This window comes from Pinus tabuliformis, chromosome J, assembly GCF_031772625.1.
Source record: "Pinus tabuliformis cultivar Carrire ecotype Pingquan chromosome J, CPIR1, whole genome shotgun sequence".
Taxonomy (NCBI): domain Eukaryota; kingdom Viridiplantae; phylum Streptophyta; class Pinopsida; order Pinales; family Pinaceae; genus Pinus; species Pinus tabuliformis.
Genome location: NC_142295.1, coordinates 247,595,449 through 247,620,478, shown reverse-complemented (window position 1 = coordinate 247,620,478; position 25,030 = coordinate 247,595,449). Strand labels below are relative to the sequence as shown.

Below are 25,030 nucleotides of genomic sequence, written 5' to 3'. Positions count from 1 at the left end.
TTGTGTTTTTGGATCCTGTGTTTGCAACATTCCTATTGAAGTAAAAGACTTTCATCCAGAGGCTATTCTGTCATGAGACTTGTATCAAGAGATTTGTATGTGTTGAAAGTCTAAGTTGTGCTACGACCCGTGATTCAGGTTGCATGTTGTCAATTAAAGAAAGGTTGAATTCCTCTTCGAGTACTTGAATCTCAAAGAAAGAGTCATAAATGACTAAATATATTATGATTTGAAGGACTTATATGGATAAGAATAATAAGGTTTATTGCACTATGAAGAGGAAAATATTGGGTTTAAAGTGATCAAGGATCACTACAAATTTTTGAAAATCTAGCAAGAAGGTTTGAATAAGAAAGCCCTAGGGTTTTCAGACCAAACCCTAGGACAGATAGCGAGAATGATGAAGTTGGGAAAAGAGTGCAAGAATGAGTTTGTAAAACCCTAGACTAAGCTTGAAGAAATTTTAGGGTTTAGAATCAAAACCCTTGCTATACAATTGTTAACCCTATCTAGACAAAAAGGGTTGGAGAATAAAGCCTTAAGCTTATGGATTGATTGCTTCCATTTAAAAGAAGAACAAAACCCTAGCTCCTAAAAGATTTGACATCTCGATGATGAGGTTGATTTGCAGGTCGAATGCAAAGAGGCTAAAGATTAAGAGGGAGCTGAAATGTTGTCAAAAAGAAAAGTATCTTGTATTTCTTTTATATTCAAATTGTTACTGATGATATGGACTCCTTGATAATGATGTGAACGAGGACAACCCTTTGATGATGATGATATGGACTCCTTGATGATGTGGACTCCTTGATAATGATGTGGACGAGGTCAACTCCTTGATGATGTCGATGAGGTTGACTAAATCTGAGAAGGCTAAGATCAAGAATGAGCTGACACATTCTCAAGAGATAAATACCTTCTTGTTTATTGTTTCATTATGAGTTTCTTGTCTTTGTATATCTTGCATGGTTGTATTTGTTCTTCCACCAACTCCTAGCGAGGATTGCATGTACATAATGAAGATTGCTAAGGTGTGGAAATCGTTGGAAATGGATGGAAGAACAATGTGACGAGAAGACTCATGATTGGATGAGCTTTGGACTTAGAAGTAGCAGACAAGATCAGCCTGATTGAAGCATGCTTTGATATATGATGAAAAGAAGTCGGTTGTGACTTTCAAGATGAAGATGATTAGATGTCTTGAAGAATGCTAATCCAAATCTGATGAAGATAAGCCTGCAATTTTTTTGCTATGTATTGATGATATGTTCCTGACAAGAACTAAGGACTTTTGTGTCCAGTGTAAGAGGGAGTTATTCTCATAAAGGCATGAGCCTGGTGAAATACTTGTTGTGATTTGGCATAACGGACAATGAGTCCTTGGACATCTCCATGATGAAAATTTGAAGAAGTTGCAAGACTATGTTGCTAACTTGATGGATCTTTTTGTTTTGCTCGTTGAACCACCTGATTGTTGACTCTATTTGGGTGTTATGTTGGTCGGAATGACACAAATGTTTCAATTGCATTTAGCACGATTGATGTTGGAAATGTAGTTGATTTATGAAGAAGGCTTCGGAAGTTGTTTGCTAATCTATTTGATCTTGTGCTAGAATCGATCATGGTATACATGTTTGTTGATGAGAGGGTTGTTGATGTTTTCTTCTGTGAGAAGCCACAACTGAAGCTAAATGAATACCTGGTTGTTCAGTCTATTGTTGTCTACTGAAATGTTTGACCAAGTGTTGAAATCCACCATGGCTACTTTTATGTTATTGAGCAAGTTGTTGATGTTTTGCTTCTATAAGAAGCCTGGAATGGTTGAGAATTACTCTTGGAGAGGGAGCATTGATTATATAGCATCCTGAATCTTCCTTAGGTTGTGATTATGAGACCTATGGATTGGTCGGGAAGATTGTCACTCCCTTAGGTCAATTAACTGTGAGGCCAATGAGTCTGGTCAAGGAGCTTGGTTTTGAGGCATAAAATGATCCCTTAGGTCATGATGACTGTGAGACCAATTTGGTTGGGGCCACTGATTTTGTGATCTCTCCCTTAGGCAGTGGTTGTGAGACCTATGGATTGGCCCGGGAGATTGATCTCGAGTTCTCTCCCTTCGGTTGTGTACCGTGAGACTATATAGTCCGGGATTGAGATGGGGATTCCTCCCTTAACTCGTGGACCGAGAGACCTTGCTTGTGGTCGAGGTGATGTACCTATGCATATGCTTGGTTTTGCTTCATTTACTGATCCCACTGGTCAGTAGGGCACTGACCTAGAAGCCATAGGGTTTTGGTTTTTGCGATGTGTTGGATGTTATGTATCTTTCCTTATTATTAAAAGAATGTTCAATGAATTAATTTCGAATGAGCAAACAGCTCAATCATAATACAGAGATATTTACAATAATAGAAACATCAGGTTTCTATGTAGAATATAGAAACACTCAGTTTCATCAAAGAAACTGCTAAAAGAATGTAAATAGTAACAGCTAAAAGGAATGAGCATTAAATGCTAAATAGGAATATTCTAATATATTCTAATACCCTCCCTTAATGCTCAATCTATTTACAACACCAATAGACCCTCTGAATTTTACAAATTTATCAGGACCAAGAGGCTTGGTGAAGATGTCGGCGGGCTGCTCTGTTGTGGGAACATATTGCAACTGAACTGAGCCGTCTTCAACAAGCTGGCGAATGTAGTGACAATGAGTTTCCACATGCTTTGTTCGTTCATGAAAGACAGGATTCTTGGCAAGTTTGAGCACTCCCTGATTATCACAAAACAAAGTAGGCCCTGTCTGAGAAACATGCATATCTGCCAGCATACGTCGAAGCCAAACTGCCTCACAGGATGCCTTAACTGCTCCCCGATACTCGGCTTCTGTTGAGGAGAGAGCCACTGCCTGTTGCTTCTTACTAGTCCAAGTAACAGCACCGGATCCTAGATTAAACACATACCCAGCTGTAGATTTACGGTCATCAACCGAACCGGCCCAGTCAGAATCAGTGTAACCACTGAGAATAGGATTGGAACTTCGAGTGTATAGAAGGCCATAATCAGAAGTGCCACGCACATATCGTAGCACACGCTTTGCTGCTTGCCAATGATCAGCTTTAGGAGCGGACATGAAGCGAGAAATGTAGCTTACTGCAAAACTGATGTCAGGTCTGGTAGCAGTAAGATAGATGAGACTGCCCACTAATTGTCTGAATAAAGTTTCATCCACAAGGGGAGAGGATGACTGAGCTGAAAGTTTGAGCCCTGGTTCCATAGGAGTCGTGGCCGGTTTGCAATCCTGCATTCTGAATCTGTCCACAAGATTTTTGGCATACTTGGACTGAGAGAGAAAGATCTGATTTTCAGTCTGCCAAACTTCAACCCCCAGACAATAATGAAGAAGCCCCAAGTCTGTCATCTCAAAAGTTCTGCATAAATCTTGTTTGATCCCATGGATCAAATGTGCAGAGCTGCCAGTAATGATAAGATCATCCACATAGACAACCACAAACAAGATATCATCACCAGTATGCTTGATGTACAGGTTTGCATCAGAAGGGCTCCGCTGAAAACCCTGATCTGTCAGATACTGATCAATTTTCATGTACCAAGCCCGAGGAGCTTGTTTCAATCCATAGATTGCTTTAGCTAACCGACACACTTTCTGTTCTTGACCAGCAACCTTAAATCCTGGAGGCTGCGTCATGTAGACTTCTTCTTGGAGATCACCATTTAGGAAAGCACTTTTTACATCCATCTGATGAACTTTCCAATTGAACTGAGCTGCTAAGGCAAGAACAAGCCTTATGGTACTCATCTTGGCTGTAGGAGCAAAAGTCTCCTCATAGTCGATGCCTTCCTTCTGTGAAAATCCTCGAGCCACAAGCCGAGCTTTATACTTGTCTATGGTTCCATCAGCTTTGTATTTCACTTTATACACCCATTTGCAGCCTATGGGTTTTTTATCTGCAGGAAGATCAGAAAGTGTCCATGTGTGATTCTTCTGAAGACTCTGGAATTCGGCTTCCATAGCCTGTTCCCACTCAGATGTACCCTTAGCCTCTGAATAGGTTTGAGGCTCAAAAGTACTGTGCAGGTTAGCCATAAGAGCAAAATTGACTGTAGACTGTTGTCTGCTCTTATGTCTAGAAGTTCTGCCTTCAAGGAGCTCATCATCCCGGAGATCACCAATGGTTTTAGCCCACCATTTTGGTCGAAGAGTAGAAGAAGTAATAGCAGAAGTAGAGGAACCAATATCAGGAGGAGGTGGAGGAGACTCAAGAACAATAGGGGCCGCAAGAGGAGGGTTATTTTCTGGAGGAAGCTCAGATAGAGTATGATCAAATACTGATGCTACATCATCCCTCCCATCAGGTGGACCGACCGGAAGAAGAACACTGTGAGACTGATCCTCAGAACACTGCTTAGAAGAAGAAGACTGAAAAAATCCTCTGTCTTCATCAAATACTACATCCCGACTGAAGCTAAGGCGACCAGTGGCTATATCTATCAGCCTATAGGCCTTGTGATGATCACTGTACCCTGTCATCATGAGTTTCTGGCTTTTGGAATCCAACTTAGATCGCTTAGCAGCTGGAATCCAAACATATGCAACTGAGCCAAAAACTTTGAGGTGACTGATCTTAGGCTTTCGGCCAGACCAAACCTCTTCAGGAGTCTTCCCTGTAACAGCCTGAGTGGGTGATCTGTTAAGAAGATAAACAGCAGTAAATACTGCTTCAGCCCAGAATTTGTTTGGAACACTCCTGTGTTGTAGCATGGAACGAGCCATTTCAACAACCGTGCGATTGCGACGCTCGACAACACTGTTTTGCTGAGGAGTGTAAGGAGTGGTTAATTGACGTTTGATGCCATGGATATCACAGAAGTTGGCAAACGCTGAAGAACAAAATTCCCCCCCATTGTCTGTCCTAAGGGTCATTATGTTACAACCAGATTCTTTCTCCACTAAAGTTTTAAACTTCTGAAAGGTACTAAGAACATCAGATTTATTTTTTAAAAAATATACCCACATCTTTCTACTGAAATCATCTACAATAAGTAAAAAATATTTGCAAGCAGTGATAGAAGCTGTATTCATAGGTCCGCAAATATCAGCATGAAGTAACTGAAGTACCTTAGATGCGCGCCAAGATTCCCCATTTTTGAATGAAGACCGATGTTGCTTTCCCGCTTGACAGGCGCTGCATACCCCCAACTGCTGAGTCTGAATATCAGGTAATCCAGACACAAGTCCCTCCCTAGAGAGCTGAGAGAGATACTGCATATTGAGATGCCCATATCGCTGATGCCATAGAGTGCTGATAGGAGAAATACGTGCTGCTAGAGCCACTTCTGAAGAGTCACCGGTGTCAAGTAGCCTGTATAAACCATGATCTTCTAGGCCAACAGCAACTGTTAACCTAGACTCCCTGTCAATAATGGAGCACTTGTGGGTACTGAACACTACATCAAGTTGAGGCGAATTTCTCATAATCTGGCTGACAGATAGCAGATTAATTTCCATACCAGGAACATAGTATACATTCAGAAATATAAGTGTGCGGGCCAGACTGAATTTGAACTGTACCTCTGCCAGCTACTGTGTACTTTTCACCTCCGCCAAATACCACGGAATCACTGAAAGGTGAGAAGTCAATAAACCAGTCACGCCTGTGAGAAAAATGACGTGATGCGCCAGAATCAATGTACCATGCAGAGGAAGGAACATGATCTGAAGACCTTTTAGCCATAAAGGCGTAAAAGGCAGACTCTGTCTGCTCGGAATGTTCTGCAACATTTGCTGTCTGATGTGGCCCGCCCTGTTTCCTCTGTTCAGAAGCAATCCTCTGCCGGCAATCTTTCTTCGTGTGACCGAACTTGTGACAGTAATTACACTGCACACTTTTCTTCCTAGCAGGATCAAAAGGCTGAGAGGAGCCTTTCTGCTGAAAGGACTGAGAGGACTGATATTTTGCAGAAAATGCATTTTCCGAGGACACTGATGAAGCACTACTACCAAACTGTTGTTTCCACCGATCCTGCTGCAGAAGTTTGGTACATAAATCTGGAAACTTCAGATCAACATTTGTGGTGGTAATGTTGAGCGTTTCAATGAAGTGTTCATAAGATTTCGGTAGACTCTTCAGAGTAATGACTACCATATCTTCTTCCTCCATGGTCCGACCAATGGCTTCGAGCTGATCTCGAATGTCTTTAATTTTGTTGAGATGTTCTTGTAAAGACATATGTTCATCCATCAAGATGGAGAACAACTGATTTTTGAGAAAAAAAGCTCTGCTTTTATCAGATGTCTCATGCAATTCTTTCAACTGTTGCCAGATTTCAGCAGCTGTCTTGCCAGAAGGGATCTGTGGTAACTGATCATCAGCGACAGAGAGCTTGAGAAGCATAACAGCCTCTCGATTTCGATCATCAAATTTATCTTGATCGGTCCCGGCTGTACCTGGACGAAGCTCTTTGCCCAAAATGAGTTGATCAAGACGCCTGTACTCAAAAATGGTCAACATTCTTTGTTTCCAAATGTTATAGTTGCTGCCATTAAAGCGTTGATTTCCTTCTAACATCAGATTGGTAAGTGTGGCCATTTTCACAAAGAAAATACAGAAGTATGACACACAAGAACAATGTAGCTGACTGTTTATCCTGGTGAAAATTTAAAGAACAGACTTTGACCTGCTAAAGAATATCTCTGCTGTCTAAAACAATAGTAATACTGCTAGCACAGAGTACAGTTCTGAAAATACAGTTTTCCACAAGATAATACCGGTCTACCATAAGAGTATACTGATGCAATAACCAAATGTCACAGGTCTGAGTTTGTAATGAAGAATGTGCTGTCTTAGTTTCACACTTCTGCTGAATGGTAACCTACTGCCGGCAAACACCACGGATATATATATTTCTCAGGTATCAAATTGGCCCACAGAAAATACACAAAGATGTAAACAATGGCCCACGTGAGCTATCCAAGCATCACGTTACTTCACGCTCAGCTACAGGTCATATGCTTGAAATAGAACCACGTGAGTTATCAAACCTGCACGTCCCGTCTCAGCTATGTTTATAGACGTGTATATAAAGGCCACAGGTGAATACGCTTGATATTGAAGTGATCACACACGTATACAATGAACCACGGGTTACGTAACAGCGTTTGCAACAATACAGCGTTTGCAAAATACACCGGTTACGTGAAATATAATGAGCCACGGGCGTATAACAGAGATATAATGAACCACAGGCGTATGACAGAGATACACTGAACCACGGGTTACGTAACGGTGTTTGCAAAATACAGCGTTTGCAAAATACACAGTTTACGTGAAATACAATGAACCACGGGTTTTTAAATATACTTCCAAGGGTTTAACGCACACGGGTTTGACGCACGTCACTTGACTTATAAATCCACGGGCGTTTCAAAATCACGGGTTTGACTTATAAATCACGGGTTTCAAAATATATATCCTCAGGTACATAATCCACGAGTTTGACAGCGTTTTAGCAGTAGTTAAAAAATGACAGATGCCCGCAGATCGACTTTTCAAAACACAACTCCGATTTTCAAACAGACAAATGAGATTTGAGAGAAAAACACCTGGATCACGAATGCTGGGAAATTCCACGGTGTGGTCGAGTAGCCGCCCGGTGAAGAAGAAGATAGCCGGATCCGCGATTCCAAGCAAAACTGGCCAGCCAAAAAAAATCCCGCTCCCACGAAAACATTCACCGCCACAGAGTTATTTCTTTAATAAAATGATCATGCAAGAGAAGAATCCATTTCTGTATCGAGATGGACGACTGTAAGCTTTTATCACAGCGAGCAAAGCCGAGGCTAAGACTCAGTGAAGGCTGCCTGGCTTACAGAGGGCTCGACCTTAGAAAGGACTCAAGAGATTACGATGCAAAGAGAATTACTGTTCAAGAAGAATCTCTTAACCTTGCTCTGATACCATAAAAGAATGTTCAATGAATTAATTTCGAATGAGCAAACAGCTCAATCATAATACAGAGATATTTACAATAATAGAAACATCAGGTTTCTATGTAGAATATAGAAACACTCAGTTTCATCAAAGAAACTGCTAAAAGAATATAAATAGTAACAGCTAAAAGGAATGAGCATTAAATGCTAAATAGGAATATTCTAATATATTCTAATAATTATGAGAATAATGATCTCTCCCTTAAGTTGTGGACCAAGAGACCTATGGATTGGTCAGGGAGATTGATCTTGACAGAGAGAGAGAGATTTGTACTTGTGATCTCTCCCTTACGCTATGGGCTGAGAGACCTATGGATTGGTCAGGGAGATTGATCTTGAGAGAGAGAATGAAAATTACCTCCCTGGCTAAGAGGGAGTGTTGGAAATATGATAGCCATGGTCGGTATTTTCAACATGAGGAAATTGAAAATTTTGAATTTTGATTTATGCCTCCTAAATTACTCAAGTCGGACTTCTTTTGTTCAAGTTGGTTGGGCCCCTAAGAGGCACCCATTCGACCCCCTTTGAAGACCATTTAAAGGAGACCTCATCTCCTCATTTGTAATCGACTTGTGTCTTGACTATCTCTGATCCAACGAAGTTAGAAGCAGGAGGGGGCTGAAACTCAGATGGAGGGATTGACACTTCATCTTGTTCTTGGTTTGGCTATTATCTTGATGTTGCTATTTCTGATGTATTAATGAATTCTGAAACCTCTCTCTGATAAGGAAAGATTTATGGGTTTTCCCCTTGTGGGTTTTGCCCTGGCATCAAGCCTAATTTCTGTGTCTTTTGTTTCATTGTCTCATGGTTACTTTCTACTGCGCATTCATATTATTGGTTGAAATGTTATTCTATATAACCACTTGATGATGCTATGTGGAATCGATGGCAATTCAATCATTAGTAGTAGTTAACATGTTGAAGAAAATTTATTCTAGCTTGTGCCCTAGAAATCTCAACAAAAATATCAATCAACATGCACTACATCTACTTAACATTGAACAATATTGTGTTGCTTATATAAATTGGCACAATAAGAAAATAAAGTTCTACTAGAAAAATTCACAAATACTCAAACCTGCGTTGCTATTCCAGCATGGTCCATTCCAGGCACCCAAAGAGCATTGTAACCACTCATTCTACGCCACCTGATGATGGCATCCTACATCCAAAAAGAAAAATGTTACAACGAAACACTGCAAAGAAAAAGACAATTGTATTCAAAGTGGAAAGAGGGAATTGTTATGAGAAGGCCAATATAAAAACAAAGGAATTACAGTACTACGGTCTACCTCAATAGAAGAGGTAAGACCATGCCCAATGTGTAGCGCTCCTGTAACATTTGGTGGAGGTAAAACCTGAAATAAACAAAAATCTAAATTTTAATGATGAAACAAAGAGCCATTAATATTTTAAATCTGGTAAAGTCTAAATATCATTTTTAAGACTAAATATGTGGAAAATTGATTAGCGAAAAAATATTTCTCCTCTTTCCTATGCCATTGACATAATTCTATGATCTAAAAATATAAAAAGGTTTTCGTCATAATTATGATCAAATGGAAAAGGAACCACATTTAGATGGTGGATATGAGAAAGGTTAGATGCAAGTTAGCTAGAACAAACTGAGAGTGCTAATAAAAATGGTCACACGTCAACCAATCCAATTGCAGTGTTAATTAAATTGCATGTCCACCAGAAGGCCATCGGAAGGTGTTGTAACTTGTAACTACTATAAATAAACTATCATCTATCTCCTTGCATCATTATTTCCATCATCTGATAGTACATATATGACCATTTATTACTGAATGATTAGGATTTTGAAGTTAAAAAAGGCAAGGGAATCGATTGTGACCACAAAAATGTTTTTTCAGACTAATTCTTAGCATTTATAGTGAATTTAATGATGGTGTTTGACCATGTGGAGGTAACAACATCCTCTTTTGCTGCCACAAACATCATTAATGATAAAATTCTACATTATAAAACATGGTACAATATAACAGGAATAGATTGCAACCTTCAAATTTGGCACTTTGTGCTACAGTTTGCAATCATAGAGGGGTTATTTAAAACAAAGGGTACATTTCTAAATTTCTATGCATGTTAACTTTATTGTTTCCTGAATTTTAGACCGGTAAGATCACTTTGACCCATGATCTAAAGCATGGTCAATGCATTGCTATTTTTTATATATTTTCAAGTGCCTGCGATTATGGTGATCATAGATGTGGTGGCTTGGATTATTGCATGCATATTATTGTCAACCTGATTCATTAGAAATTATGCAAGGTGATCACAAACGTTTTACATTGGACAGTATCATACACATAGTATGTCTTAGAGGGGAATCCATCCTGGTCAGGGACATTAGCTAGTGTTAATAGTAGCTACATTGTTATAGGACAGTGATTAATAATGAGAAAAATAAGTGGCAAAAAAGTATCAACATAAAAACAGCCTACGAGAAGAATTTAATCACCAAAGGAATCTCATACTTTGCATGGAGAAGCAACCAAAGGAAACAGCTCAGTAGATATTGAGCAGTCCAAATAGGACTTCCAAAAATTACAGCATCATTTCGTAATGCTGTAATTAGTGATAAATAATTCAAGGAGTCCATATTTGAAGGCAATGGAAAGTTGACAACATACAAAAAAAATGGTGTGGCCCATAATGCTGCTAATGCAAACAAATTTATAACAAGCAAATCAGTGGCATCTCAAAATGACTATATATTACTTGTATATCAAAAGATATATATATATATATATATATATATATACATACAACGCTGCTAATACGAACAAATTTATAACAGGAAAATCAGTGGCATCTCAAAATGACTATATATCACCTGTATATCAAAAAATGTATATATACATACAATGCTGCTAATACAAACAAATTTATAACAAGCAAAAGTAAAACAGTGGCTTCTCAAAACTACTATACATCATCTGTATAGCAAAAGAAAGAAATTATAGATAGATCAAGACTGAACGAAGTGCAACATCATAATGTGTATGTGTGTCTGTCTGTCTGTCTGTCTTTTTATTCAGGGAAAAGCTTATATTCTGTCCCTGGGAAAACATGCAATCGGATATTGCACCATATATAGCATTTGTGAAAATATGAAAACGGAGAGGTTCTGAACAGAACCTACTCTCAATGTTCCACCAAATTTCATACAGGAATAGGGAAAGATGTCTGAGAGATGTGTGGAAACACCCCCAAAATTTTAGATTATTATTACTATTATTACCCAATTTTAAGGTCACGGCCAAGCCAGACACCAAATTGGTGTATGAGACCCCCTTGTTTGTGGGATAAGGGACCCACCTTCGCGCAGCGATTTGACTGCTACGTCAACTTCACTGGGTAGATTGAGGTTCCCAACATAGGGGACCGCATCCAAAATCCTAATAAAATTTAAATTTAAATACCTGAAATAGAATGACATTTATAATTTCAAAATTCAGGGGCAGCAGCCAGGCATCCCCATTTTCCAAAGGGAGCATATTGGTGACTCCCTTTTCATGGAAAGTTCATGGGCATTCCCCAGAAAGGAGAAACATTTCTACTTTTGATATAACCCTTTGTGTGTATGTAATGTTGGGTTTTGCTCATGGCAGCTAATTTATGCCACCCATAATTTTGTTTAGAATGCATCTAAAATAATTTTTAATAGAGTTTAAAGGAAGCATTTTATTCCAGTGTTCAATGGGGATGCATCCCCAAGGTGGGGTGCACGCACCTACGACGGAGGGACACATGGGGAAACATTTTCCCATGTCCCCCTTTTGGGAAAACATGAGGAGACACAAGGGAAACATTCCAGCAGTGTGGGGAACGCATTTCCACAAAAGGGGTGCTTCTAGGCACCCCCCCTCAAAAGGGGGACACTAGAAGCACCCCTTTTGAGGAAGGACATGTGTTTAATAACCCTTAAAATTTTAAAAATATCAAAACCTAAACTAATTCGCAATCCCTAGCTCATTTGACTTACCAAGCTTACCTCTGCTCGGCTTAACCCACGGAACTATCTAACTTACCAATTAATTGTTGCCTCTCCTCCCCCGCAAACGCTCCTTCAATGCTCATTTTCTATTTTTAATTTTCAATTTCAACATTTGAGTCTTGAATCTAGATATCAATGACCTTACCAAGCTTACCTCTGCTCGGCTTAACCCACAGAACTATCTAACTTACCAATTAATTGTTGCCTCTCCTCCCCCGCAAACGCTCCTTCAATGCTCATTGTCCATTTTTAATTTTCAATTTCAACATTTGAGTCTTGAATCTAGATATCAATGACCTCAAACTGATTCTTTGACTCGTCACTTTTTACTATTATTGAGTTTGAGTTATATCAATTTACTATTCCAGTGTTCAGATTTCAGTGTCTACTATAGTCTATTTTGCTTAGTATTAATTAGATTCTAGAATGATGAATTTAAATTTTAAATCAAATTAGAATCTAGAATGATGAAAGATGAATTTAATTTTTAAATCAAAGTAGATTCTAGAATGACGAATGATGAATATGGATCAATGCATTTCATTATTGAATCTTGTAGTGTATGGATGAATGATGAGTATGAATGATGTATGTACCAGTATGAATGATGAATATGGATCAGACTATTTCATTATTTAATTCAATTATGCATGGATCAATGTATTTATTCTTTCATTATTGAATATGAATTTGAATCTTGTATGTGTGTGTGTGTCAATTGGAATTATCACGGGTGGTGGGCAAAATAGTTGTTATCTCCCCCACCCAAGTTCAATTCCCTGTGAGTGACTTGGGTTAGCGATTTATCTAATTCCACTGTTGCAGTTTTTCAAATGGATCTATTTTAGGAGGGGGTTGTAGGGCTAGGCACCATAGGGGGCACCTTGGTGTCCACCATGGGCTGGGAGACATCATTACATCCCCATTTTGCAAGCAATTCTGCCATTTCATCCCCTGAAATCACATGGGATGTACATAACATGTCCCGATATCTCAACAGTACCCAATATGCAGGAAATGCAAGGGCCGCATCCTTGTGGATCAACTCATCATATAGCTTTTGCTACAAGCATAAGAATATCCACTATATAGACAATATTGGACTTGATTGCCCCACAATCATAGAGATCAAGAATATATCAATCCAGACTAATGTATTGTAGGAAAGAAATTCATAACACCCAAGCATAGTAGCAGAACTAGGCTAGTAATACCAAGTCCCGTAGGTTGACCTAACTTGGTCCTAAAACAAGGTCAAAACAGTTTGACCTGGCAAAACTCATTGAAAACAACTGTAAATCGACAACTATGAGTTGGAATCACAAGTATCACAAATTTACTAACGTGTCTTTCAAAACCAGTGAATTTTTTGGTATAAAATGTTAATTTGGTAGCTCAGTGACAAATTCCAATCATTGGACTCGACTCCTCTTTCCAAGAGGACCAAAATTGACCTTTGAAGCACTGGATTCAGATAAGGGAAAGTGTACTTTTGATGTGAAGCCCACCATGTCACTTTTGATCAACTTGGCCTAGAGGCTAATTAATCCCTCCTCCGACACCTATAAATACATGTGACCTCCACCTCATTTGGACACTCATCATCACCCACACATCTCTCTCCTCTCCTCATTGGTTCATACAAAATTACAGGATCTCTTCACATGTGTGGACTAGAAGAAGGACGAATTACAGGTGGCTGAAATCTGAAGCTGTTCTGCAACTTTGACCAGCCTTGACTTTGACTTTCTGGGCTGATTTTGGGTTCAACCTTTTGGGAGGATTTATGTTTGGGCTGGCCACATTTTTGGGCACAAAAACCAAGGCATTTGGAGCACTTTGACCGCAGCAGAATTGCAGACTTGACTGCGGAAGTTTCTGTCTTTTGACCGAGTTTGACTGGATATTTTTGGACTGTTTTGGGCTCTGGTTGACTAGCAATTGAGGCCACACTCTTTGATCTTTGACCGAGTTTGATTGGAGGACTTTGACTGCAGATTTGTGGACTGGTTAGAGCACGTTGACTGCTGTTGACTTTTCAGAATTGCAGATTATGACAGTTGACCAGATTTGACTATTGGCTCATGTTTTGGAGTTTGGTTGGTTGTATTGTTGGATAAGTCAATCTTTGACTTTCATTCTTATTTATGGATTTGGGCTCATTGTAACCTCTGCTGAACATTTGAAGACAATCTAATAGAAGAAGAATTTCAAAGGGTTTTTCCTTAGTCTTTGACAAAATCAGTATCTCTTGTTGATGTGTTGATTGTCTCCTATTGTCATTGCATTTACTATTCTATCTTCAGTTACTATTGTTTATTGGAAAAATTAATTATTGTTGAAAAGATTGCTAATCGAAAAAGTGAATTGGGCTAAAGTAATTGAAATAGCATAGAGCAGTGCAAAATTAACATAAAATGCATCTAATATTGTCTTTTATCATCATAATATTGTATACAACCATGTATACAATATCATGAAGAAAAACCAATGTTTTTAAAACCGGAACCGGTGACCGGACCGGTCCACCTAATGAACCGGTTTACCGACCGGAACCGGTCTAACCGGGACTGGTTTGGTCTAAACGAACCGGTTTTAGAAAAATACATTAAATAATTATTTTTTAATGAAAAAAACTATTTTTAAGATTTAAAACCATGATTCCAAGCCAATAGAGACAAAATATGCAAAGATTGCTCATTTATATACCATGTAAAGGTGAATATATCAAAATGGCACCGAGTGCAATACATATCATCGACAAAATACATAAGCAATGAGGCTCTAAATGGCCTCTAGAGTGCAAAAACAAAGCCTACAAACTATGGGGCCAGTGGCCTACTACAAGACTTCAGTCTAGACTCTACATATATGATAATAGTAAATACTATAATAGTGATCAACATTATCACTTGAAGTTGAAACTTCTCATGAGTCTCAGTCATCATGATCAAACTCAGTTGGTTGAGTCTCGACTCCCAAACTTTGCAGTCACAAACTTCTCTATTGGTTCAGTGACTTGAGTCTCAAACTTCTGAAGGTATTCTGCCCTAATATGCCCTATTATTTCATTTGGTGCTCCACATGGCTTTACATGGCCTCCTATCCCAACCAAGTGTTGCTTGAACCTGTTAATACCCCCTCCTTGAATGGATTTTTGGCAATATTTGCAGATCATTTTGCCATCAATCATATCACAATGAGCCCATGCAGTATCTCTGGCTTTTGGAGGCATGATGACTCCCTGGATGGTAGATCATAGAAGTGAGAAGTTTATAACACATAAAAAAAATTAATTCATGGACAACAGTCAAATAAGGAATTTTCAAGTGCAAATCCTTCCCTGGAAATGCAAACTAGCTTCCTTAGCCTCCTCTTGAAGATGGCAACTCCACTGACAGCTACACACTATCTCCAAAATAGCTCCAACTCCAACTCCAAGATGACTACTTCAGCAAAAACTCAACACTCTCCAAGCTCACAAACAAACTCACAAACACTCCAAATCAGTTGTGTGAGACAAATGAGAGTGAGAGGGGCCTCTTATAGCTTGGAGAGGGTGTTTTTGGAGGGAAAACACCCTTAGTTCCCCCCCAAAACCCCAAAACCACAGTTAGAAATCCGCTTTTTGCAAGTTATGGTGGGCATGCCTAAAACCAGCCGGTTTTCACCGGTTAGGGCCAAAAATTGGAGAAACTGCCTTCCAAACCGGGTTTTTTGGCCAGTTCGGACCGGCCAGCTTGCTAACTGGCCGGTTTGACCAGTAACCGGTTTTTGAAAACGGTTTTTAAAACACTGAGAAAAACATCACTTAGGATAGTAATATATTCAATTCCGCAATACCAATCACAAATAAACACAGCAAAGATCCAATATTGCAATTTTTTTACATGGATTTTATTTTGACAGGCGATGAGGAATTAGGAACCAAAGGAGAGGCCTGGGTGTCCATTGTGGGTTGGAAACATCATGATATCCCCATTTTTCAAGTAACCAAATGTCATCCTCCAAAAACACATGGGATGTACTCCTAACAATTTCCAGTGTCCCGACAGTGCCCAGTGTGCAGGAACATATAGTTTTTGCTACAAGAGTAAGAACATCCACTATGTAAACAATATTGGACTTGAATGCAACACAACCACAGCGCTCAAAAATATATGTATCCACACTTAACATATTGTTGTAAAGAAATCCATACGACCAAAGCATAATAGCAGGACTTGTGTCATATAACCTAGACTTGTGGGTTATACCTGACTCGGTGCTAAAACTAGGTGAAATCAATTTGACCTGGCAAAACCCCATTGCCAACAACTGGGTTGGAACCACAAATATTGCAAGTACCTCATGTGTCTTTCCAACTCAGTAACCCTAACTTGACAAACCCAAATAAAAAAACTCATTACCATCTATATATATGGATAAGGAAAAACTATGTTTGAATTGCTTTTGTTCAATTTTTCCAAACTATCTAAGAACAATGAATGGCCCCGTGCAATTACGAGTACCACAAGTTACTTATGTGTCTTCTAAACTCATTGAATCCAACTCGACAAGGCAAAAACTCATTGGCATCAATATACACGAGAAAGAAACCTCTTTTTGTTCATTTTTCCCAGCTATCTTACAATAATAAATGAGGTCTTGCATGGATGGAATGATGCCCTTTCGCCATATTTTTGTATCTAGAGGGAAAATCTCTAGTATCCATCTATATTTTGAGTCAAAAATGTGATGCATCGAATTGAAAGTTTGAAGGGAACATATTTGAGCATGCATGGTCTAAGAAATGCAACTGATAGGACCAAACAATTGAATGATTTAGTCTGCATCAACTAAAATCTCCAGCTCAGCAAAAAGCACTTGAGAAGATGGGAATTTTAATCTTAATTGTTTTAAAATTCCTTTTTTTCCTATTCTCTATTTATTTACTTTAAAGCCTTTTTTATTATCTAGAGAGTTAAGCTTTCAATACAAACACTACATGAAGCAACGATAACGCTGCAATTGTCCTGACCAAGGTTGATCCAATATCAGATTGGATTGTTGAGAATAAGAAGCCATAGTTCACGGCTGAGAACTTCAATTTTCTCGACATTGAGGCATAGACATAATGGACTTACCATTCCTAAGTCTTAACTCAACAATTTTTAGTGTCTAACTTTTTGGCACATGTCATGATCCATAATCCATGGTGTTTCACAATATATGCTATCATGATATTATCTATTTAAAACAAGTTTACATTGACAATACATCTATAATGGGGAAAATATTTGGGTCAAATTGTGTGCTCTTCTACTTCTCTATTTGCTAAGGTTGTTGAGTTATGAGTCATACTATTTGTTAAAATATTGAGCACAAAAGGACAAAATATAGGAATATATGTCTTATTTTGAGGACACCAGAATCAATTGATGCAATAACGTTGATTCCCTTTTATTTGGTTCATAGGTACTTTAAACTATAACCATGACCTAACGGCATTAAGTTAACTATGTCTGATAAGATTTTAACAAACATAATTTTATTACGTTGCACTTCCTAGTATTGGACTGTTATACTCCAACACCCCTCTTAACAATACAACATTAATAACTGAAAAAAGGAACTTCTTAAATAGATTCACTCCTCAAATTTGAAATACCATACGTACTCCATCAAGTTGTATCATAACCCTCATTGGGGTTAAAATCCCAAATTCTCTAAATTTCTAAGTTCTTTAACTCTTCAATTTCTTGAAATTCTGGAGTTGTCAAACTTCAAATTGCTTAGAAAACAACCTGTTGACCACTCATGTGTCAGCTACCCTATAGCAAAATATATTTTTTCAGACATTTTTCATCGTCAGAGCAGTCAGACATCCAGAATTCATCATCATCATTCAGCTTTTGGTCTTCAATTGTAATCCAAATTCTGCAACCCTGTCGACCATTATGTAAAAATAATTCTAGTATGTTTATAAAGCCATGTAACACATCTAGGTAAGCTTATGATTTTTTCTAGAGAGTTTCACTCTAGGGAGTTTTTTTTCCTCAACTAATTATTTGTGTTTTCAACTGCAAATAATTAGTTGAGTTTTTCTCCCAAATATACCCCAAAGCTAGAGTGGGGATTAATGGTAAAATCTTAAGTGAGTCCTAGTGTGTAGAGTCGATGTAAAAGGTCACACCAGATCATGTCTAAAGTCTTGCAGAATTTGGTTAAGTCCAAGTCTCTAACTTTAATTATTAAAATTTCCCATTGCTCGGGATTTTAATAATTATCTTGATGTAAAATGTAAAATCTAATGTTTATAGAAGTTGATGGGGGTATGAGTAATCATAATTAGACATCTACACCTCAACTTTCTATTTAGACACTTTTTGAGGGTTGAAAATATGTCTATCCCCACAAATTATAATTATTTTTATTTTCTAACAAAAAATTGCAAAATAATTAGCCGGAATCTGATCAGAAAATACAAATGAAAGAAAAATAAAATTCTTTCCAAGTGAAAAATATTAAAAAAAGGAATGTGCACTTTCCAAGAAGGGAATCTCCACAAATCGAGCAAGCAAAAATCCAAGAAAAAATTGTTGAGCCAGAAAACAGGAATTAATTCCCAAGAAAATTTGATTTTTTAACAGAAAAATTGAATTTGTGGTCCAAGGTGGTTAAGTGAATGGGAATTTTTCAAGGAGAAAAATTCGAAAAAAAAAAAAATAGTTTTTGGACCAGGATCAAAGCCATCATCAAGGAATTCGAATTTTTTCTTCCATATCATGGGACAAGATTATTTTGACATGGATCAACCTTTCAACTAGTTGTTCTTCTCCGGGGTCAAGTCAACTTTGTGCGCCTAGCCATTTTCACTTGGAGAGAGATCTAGATCTCTCATTTTTTTCTATAAATTGAGCTCAAGACTCCTCATTGTAACACATTATTATTGCGATCAAGCTCTTGGCGAAGAAGCTCTGCTAGATCTTGTAATTTTTTTTAGCAATAAAATAAAGTTTTTGGGGCAAAGCTATGGTATTATTCTTCAACCTATTATGGTATCTTGCACCATTATTTGGATTGGGGAAACACTTTTGATAGGGCAGATCTGGTGGATTCTTGTTTGAACCACTAGACTTCCTTCTCAAGTGCCATCCAATCCTTATGGATCTAACAAAAATTTTCAGCGTGTAGAAATTATCTTGTTTGATCAGACTTGGGTACTTGGAGACATTTTTGTTTGAATCATCTAACTACTTGAGACTTGGGCACTTGGGGACATTGTTGATTGAATTACCCAACTTCTCGAGGCATAATAGCTAAGAACCGATAGTGGAACTTTTTGAAGACTTATCATTCAGAATTTTGAGGGAGTTACTTTGCCATTTACCCCATAAAATTAATATTTTCAAGTTTCTCTTATTCTATTGTGCTTAATCAAATAGATCTGGCTAATATGAGCTTATTCCTTGTACATCTGTAATTTATATGTAAATTTTGAGAATAGATCTAACCCTTCTAATATAATCTTGTTCATCTTGCATACATATTTTGGAATTTTTCTTTATGGTTTTTCTTTTGCAGATCTGAAGATGAAGGCAGGATAAGGGTTTGAGATTTTCTTCACAAACCACTCTGTAAATCGGCCTCTATTACTAACCGCTAGGGTTTCTAGCCCTTCCTTCAAGGTCGAGAGCGATTATCTTGATATCCTTGGAATTTTTGCATCAAATTCATTTTTTTGCAAAAAATCCATAAGCCACTAGCCTTGGAAAGCTTCCTCTCACATTTTAGCAAGGGGTTTTTATTTGATTCGGTAGCTAAATTTTTTGTTTAAAATTTCCTTGAGAAACCGCAGGCTTTCGGTGTCAATTTCAGGAGGAAGCCGCAAGCCATCTAGGGCTTGTTTTTATTATTTCAATATACTAACCCTTCACTATTTTGCAGAGAATTAAAATCAATTTTGGAAGGGGTTTTCTCACCAAATTTTGGAAGGAAATTCATTATTTGATAGCTTGCATATTTTGGCAGGGCCGCAAGTATTATTTGGAGGCCTTTTTCCTCAAGGTCGTGAGCTCCAAATGAGCCTCCTTCCACTGGTGTGAAAGTTGGTTTGGAAGAGGGCTTTCAGTGAAATTTTGAAGTTGCGGACCTCGAACCTTAAGAAATTCCCATTGAAAATTTAAATAAAATTTAATTTTTTTTTTTATTAAATTCTTGGTTGGCCATAAGCTTTCAAGCCTTCTTTTCATCTAAGGCTATGAGCTTTCTAGGACTATTGTTCATTCTTGTTGAAGGCCTAGGGCATTTTTCTTACCTAGTGCGAGCTTTCTTGAGGTTAACATTGTGATTTTGCAAGAGGGCAATCATCAAGTTTCAAGACTTTGTTTTACAGGGATATTTCATACTATTTGGAAATTGAAAATCGAAGATTTTGTTTGAGTTCCTTTGTCCCTTAAGCCGAGGGCAAGGAGGCTCTTTTCCTTCATGAGAAAATCATATTTGGTTAAGGATTTGGAGCTAGTTTCTTATATGATCTATTTGTTGCTCCTTATTTCTTTGTTGTAACTTGAAGAGGATCCTTTTTGTTGTCTAGAGATCCATCAATTGTAAGCCCTCTTCAAAGTTTAAAGAGCCCTTCTCTTTGTCAAAAGGGTCTCTCTTTGTAACTTTCAATAATAAAAGAAATTATTTCTTGAGGGAGCTTGGGAATTCATCCCATGGTATCCCCCCTCCTTATTTAAAAGGGAGGACATTCTAACTCACTAACCTAGATTAGATCTAACTACTAACTTGCATCCAATCTCTTACATCTCTTAATCTTGCTATTGTGAACTATTGCTACTCGATTTAGTTGCACTTGAGTATTCTTGTGTCAAATCATTTGTATTCTAGACTAAAGTAATAATTTGCATTAGCAATCTCATCTGCCATCTTTCAATTATCTTGTGCTCTTAAAGTTGTTTATCTTTTGTAATCAAGGCATTTGAATTCTTTCCCTAATCTTGTCATCTCTTGTTTCATTGAGTAATCATTATGCTTCATTGGTTATTTGTGTAAGCTAAGCTAATCTTGTTCTAAGTGTTTACCATTATCTTGTGGATTAGCATCTCTTTCTTTGAAGCATCTATGGTTATAATTGCATCTCATTGAAGCATTTCATTGACATCTCATCTTGCATATTAGAGTTAGATTTGTATTCTTAAATCTAACTCGAAGCATAAGCTTGGTTGAATAAAAATATAGGCCAACCTTCTCCAATTTTCGATTCAAGAGCTTGACCCTTACTCAATGATTAAAACAAGTGACCTTGTTCTCTTGCGGTCGAGTCCTTTGTTTCATTGAGTAATCATTATGCTTCATTGGTCATTTGTGTAAGCTAAGCTATTCTTGTTCTAAGTGTTTACCATTATCTTGTGGATTAGTATCTCTTTCTTTGAAGCATCTATGGTTATAGTTGCATCTCATTGAAGCATTTCATTGACATCTCATCTTGCATATTAAAGTTAGATTTGTATTCTTAAAACTACCTCGAAGCATAAGCTTGGTTGAATAAAAAGATAGGCCTACTCCAATTTTCAATTCAAGAGCTTGACCCTTACTCAATGATTAAAACAAGTGACCTTGTTCTCTTGTGGTCGAGTCCTTTGTAGGAACGAAGGCACTTGGGTCATTAGAAGTCCTGGGTAGGTATCATTAATGAGGCCTTAGCGTCCTTTTCCAACACTTCTTTCTACAACCTTGTTTAAGACTAGTTTCTGACAATTGAGGAGAAGGCCTTCACCTTAGATTAGGCATTTTAATTAAAATTGACCAAGATCCTTGCATTTCACATAGATAGATCTTGCATTTCATTCATCTCTCATTTGGTTATTGTAGCTAGAATTGTGGGATAATTTATTCACTTGCAAATTTTACTTTACATTCTTGTACGTGTTATTTTCATGCTATATCATTATTGAGTATCTTTTACTTGAAATACAAGTTTACATTTTCTCGCAAGTTTTATCTCAATCTTATTGCTCATATTTTTAGTTGCTTATAAACTCTCGGTTACTTATACCAACGCTTGTCTTGCAGCTTTGCATGTCTTGTACCTTGAAATATTATCTTTTGCAAGTGGTATATCTTTATTGAGCATTGTTATTAAGGCACTGGTCTTTATATGTTTATTTTGCTATTGCCATATTGATCTAATTGGAATTCATCTTGCTAACATATACATTGCCCATTAATAAGTTTACATGCTAAATAATCCTTAAATTGCCTAGCCCTTAGTCTCCTAGAACTTGTTGTTTTCAACAAGTTTTTCCTTTCTAATCATCTTTAGGGACTACCCCGCTTTCGCATGCCTAGGAGAGAGCTTAAACGTAGTGAGTATGGAATAGGCGACAGCCCTTGCTCCGAGCATTGCGCCTTAAAATTTATACCTTGTGGGTTTGGAAACTTTCCCACACTTAGGTGTACATTGTTGAAATTTGATGACTAAAATGTTTCCTACAATCCCAACCCGGTTTTAATTTCAACTTATCACTCTCATTCAGTTAAATGCCCTTCCCATAAACATACATTCAACATATAGAATTATGAAAATGAAATTTTCAGATTAATACACATGGGACTATCAACACATGCTGAAAATAAATATGGACATAAACAGACCAGCAACACACATAAAAATACACAAATTTTTGATCAACTTAGGCCTAAGCAAAACCCCTTCAATCTTCTCCAGCGAAAACCTGTTAGAGAGCTCTTCAAATTTATTTATGTTTCAAGTTTAGGAAAAATACATTTGCAGACAAAACAAAACAGCAAAATACAACTTATCTCTTCAACCCAAAACTCCTTGGAAACCGTGCCTACTTTGCCTCGATTTCTGTACCCACTTGAAGTTGAAAATATGTATTGTATAGACACTAACCGTACAGACTGTACTGTATAGATTTCGTACATACTGTATTGTACGGATTCTGTATTGTTGTACGAACTGTACGGATTTTTTTCAAAAAAAAATCTCAAAAACTTGTCTCGAACAGTGTGCAGCTCACAGCATTCAATGTTGTTCGTACTCCACCTTATGTTGTCTGCTATGCCTCGATTTCCATGCCCAGCTTTACCCAGAAATCACTCCTTCAGCTTGCTGCAACAAATTTCTCCTTCAGAACTTTTCTCCAGCTCTCAACCTCCTCTCTCCAATCTGCTCATGAAGAATGAAATTAGTCTCTCTTTTCTTTTCCCCTTTTGTTTCCCTAAATGACTTTTGGGCAACCCTAAGATCTAATGGCTCAAATTCATTTAGATCAAGGGATGAGAATAAATATGAATTTAATTCTCATTTTCTATTTTTTAACTCACCCATTAAATAAAGTACCCACATTGTACTTTAAGTCTAAAGTCACTTTTCACTTTATCATTTAACATTGACTTTACCACTTATAAAGTCACTTTCACTTTATAAAGTCACACTTAGGGAAAGAATTATTATGGACACTTTTCCCTAGGTAGAGACTAACCCATGGAAAACCACTTGTCCAAGGTACATTAAAAATCACACTCCCTCTTACCGAGGAAAGTGTTTCTCACCACAATGAAATGGACATGCTTGCCTCTTGGCAAGGACTTCGTGAGAACATCAGCCACCTGCTCATCTATTGATATATACTCCAACTTCACTGTCCCCTTCTAAACATAGTCCCTGATGAAATGATATCTGATATCAATGTGTTTTGACCTGTCATGAAACACTAGATTCTCCGTGAGTTTAATGCGACTATGATTATCACAGTGAATAATCGTCGATCTCAACTCCTGATCAAATAGGCCATACAACAACTTGCGAAGGTAAATGGCCTCACAACTAGCCTGGCTAACAGCCATATCCTCGGCCTCAGAAGAGCTCAAAGCAACTGACTTTTGCTTTCGACTGAACCACGACACAGCTGTCGAACCCAATCTGAAGCAACACCCTGAAGTGCTTTTCCTGTCAAAAGCACAACCTACCCAATCTGAATCTGTGTAACCTGCCAGCCTCACTCCATCTCCCTGCCTATAGTCCAAACCATAATCAATAGTCCCCTGCACGTAGCGAAGAATGTACTTTGCAGCATGTGCTTTGCAGCTACCCAGTGCACCCTCCTAGGCTCAACCATGAACTGGCTAAGTGTGTTCATTGCAAAGTATATATCTGACCTAGAGTTGACCAGATACATGAAGGACCCAATAAGCTGCCTATACAATGTGGGATCCACCAAACTAGAATCTGAAGCATGAAGATTCTTCTGGTTGGTGATTATAGGTGTAGACATGGGTCTAAATTCTGCCATGTGAAATTTGCTCAACACATCCACAGCATACTGCCCCTGCCCCAGAAAGATATGCCCCTCCTCCTGCCACACCTCAAGCCCCAAAAAGTAATGCATCAGTCCAATGTCCTTCATCTCGAACTCCATAGCAAGATCCTCCTTGCAACCACTAATTAGTCTCTCTGACCCAGTAATGAACAAGTCATTAACATACAGCACAAGAATGAGAGAATCATCCCCTACAACAATGTCGTATAGGTTCGGATCTGTATCACTCTTCGTGAAATCGACCTGCTGCAAGTATCAATCCTCAAACACCAAGCTCTCAGAGCTTGCTTAAGTCTGTAGAGTGCTTGTCTCAACCGGCATACATGGGTCTCCCGCCCAAGTGCCTCAAAGCCCTGTGGCTGCTCAACATACACCTCCTCCTCTATAACTACGTTCAGAAATGCGGTCTTCACATACATCTGATGGATCTGCCAACCCATTTTTGCAGCAACAGAAATAAGGGACCAGATAGAAGTGTACCGAGCTATGGGAGCGAAGGTCTCATCATAGTCAACTCCCTCTATCTGTGAGAACCCTCTAGCCACAAACCTCGCCTTGAATTTCTCAATGTTGCCATCCGTAGCATGCTTGATCGCGTTGAGCCACCTGGAAGTCACAACTGACTTGCCCTCAGGCCTAGGCACCACTTGCCAGACA

At 38.2% G+C, this 25,030-nt stretch overlaps 1 protein-coding gene across 7 annotated transcripts in view; it reads right to left on the bottom strand.

Moving 5' to 3' along the window:
* Positions 1 to 25,030, bottom strand: part of LOC149226687 (valine--tRNA ligase, mitochondrial 1-like) — a 174,978-nt gene that overhangs the window by 87,522 nt on the left and 62,426 nt on the right. For all 7 annotated transcript variants that reach the window (XM_089377560.1, XM_089377559.1, XM_089377563.1 and 4 more), the window contains 2 exons: positions 9,307 to 9,372; positions 9,093 to 9,176 (listed from right to left, as the gene is read on the bottom strand). In XM_089377560.1, coding sequence (XP_089233686.1) covers positions 9,093 to 9,176; positions 9,307 to 9,372 — 150 coding nt within the window. The remainder of the gene's footprint in view (positions 1 to 9,092; positions 9,177 to 9,306; positions 9,373 to 25,030) is intronic.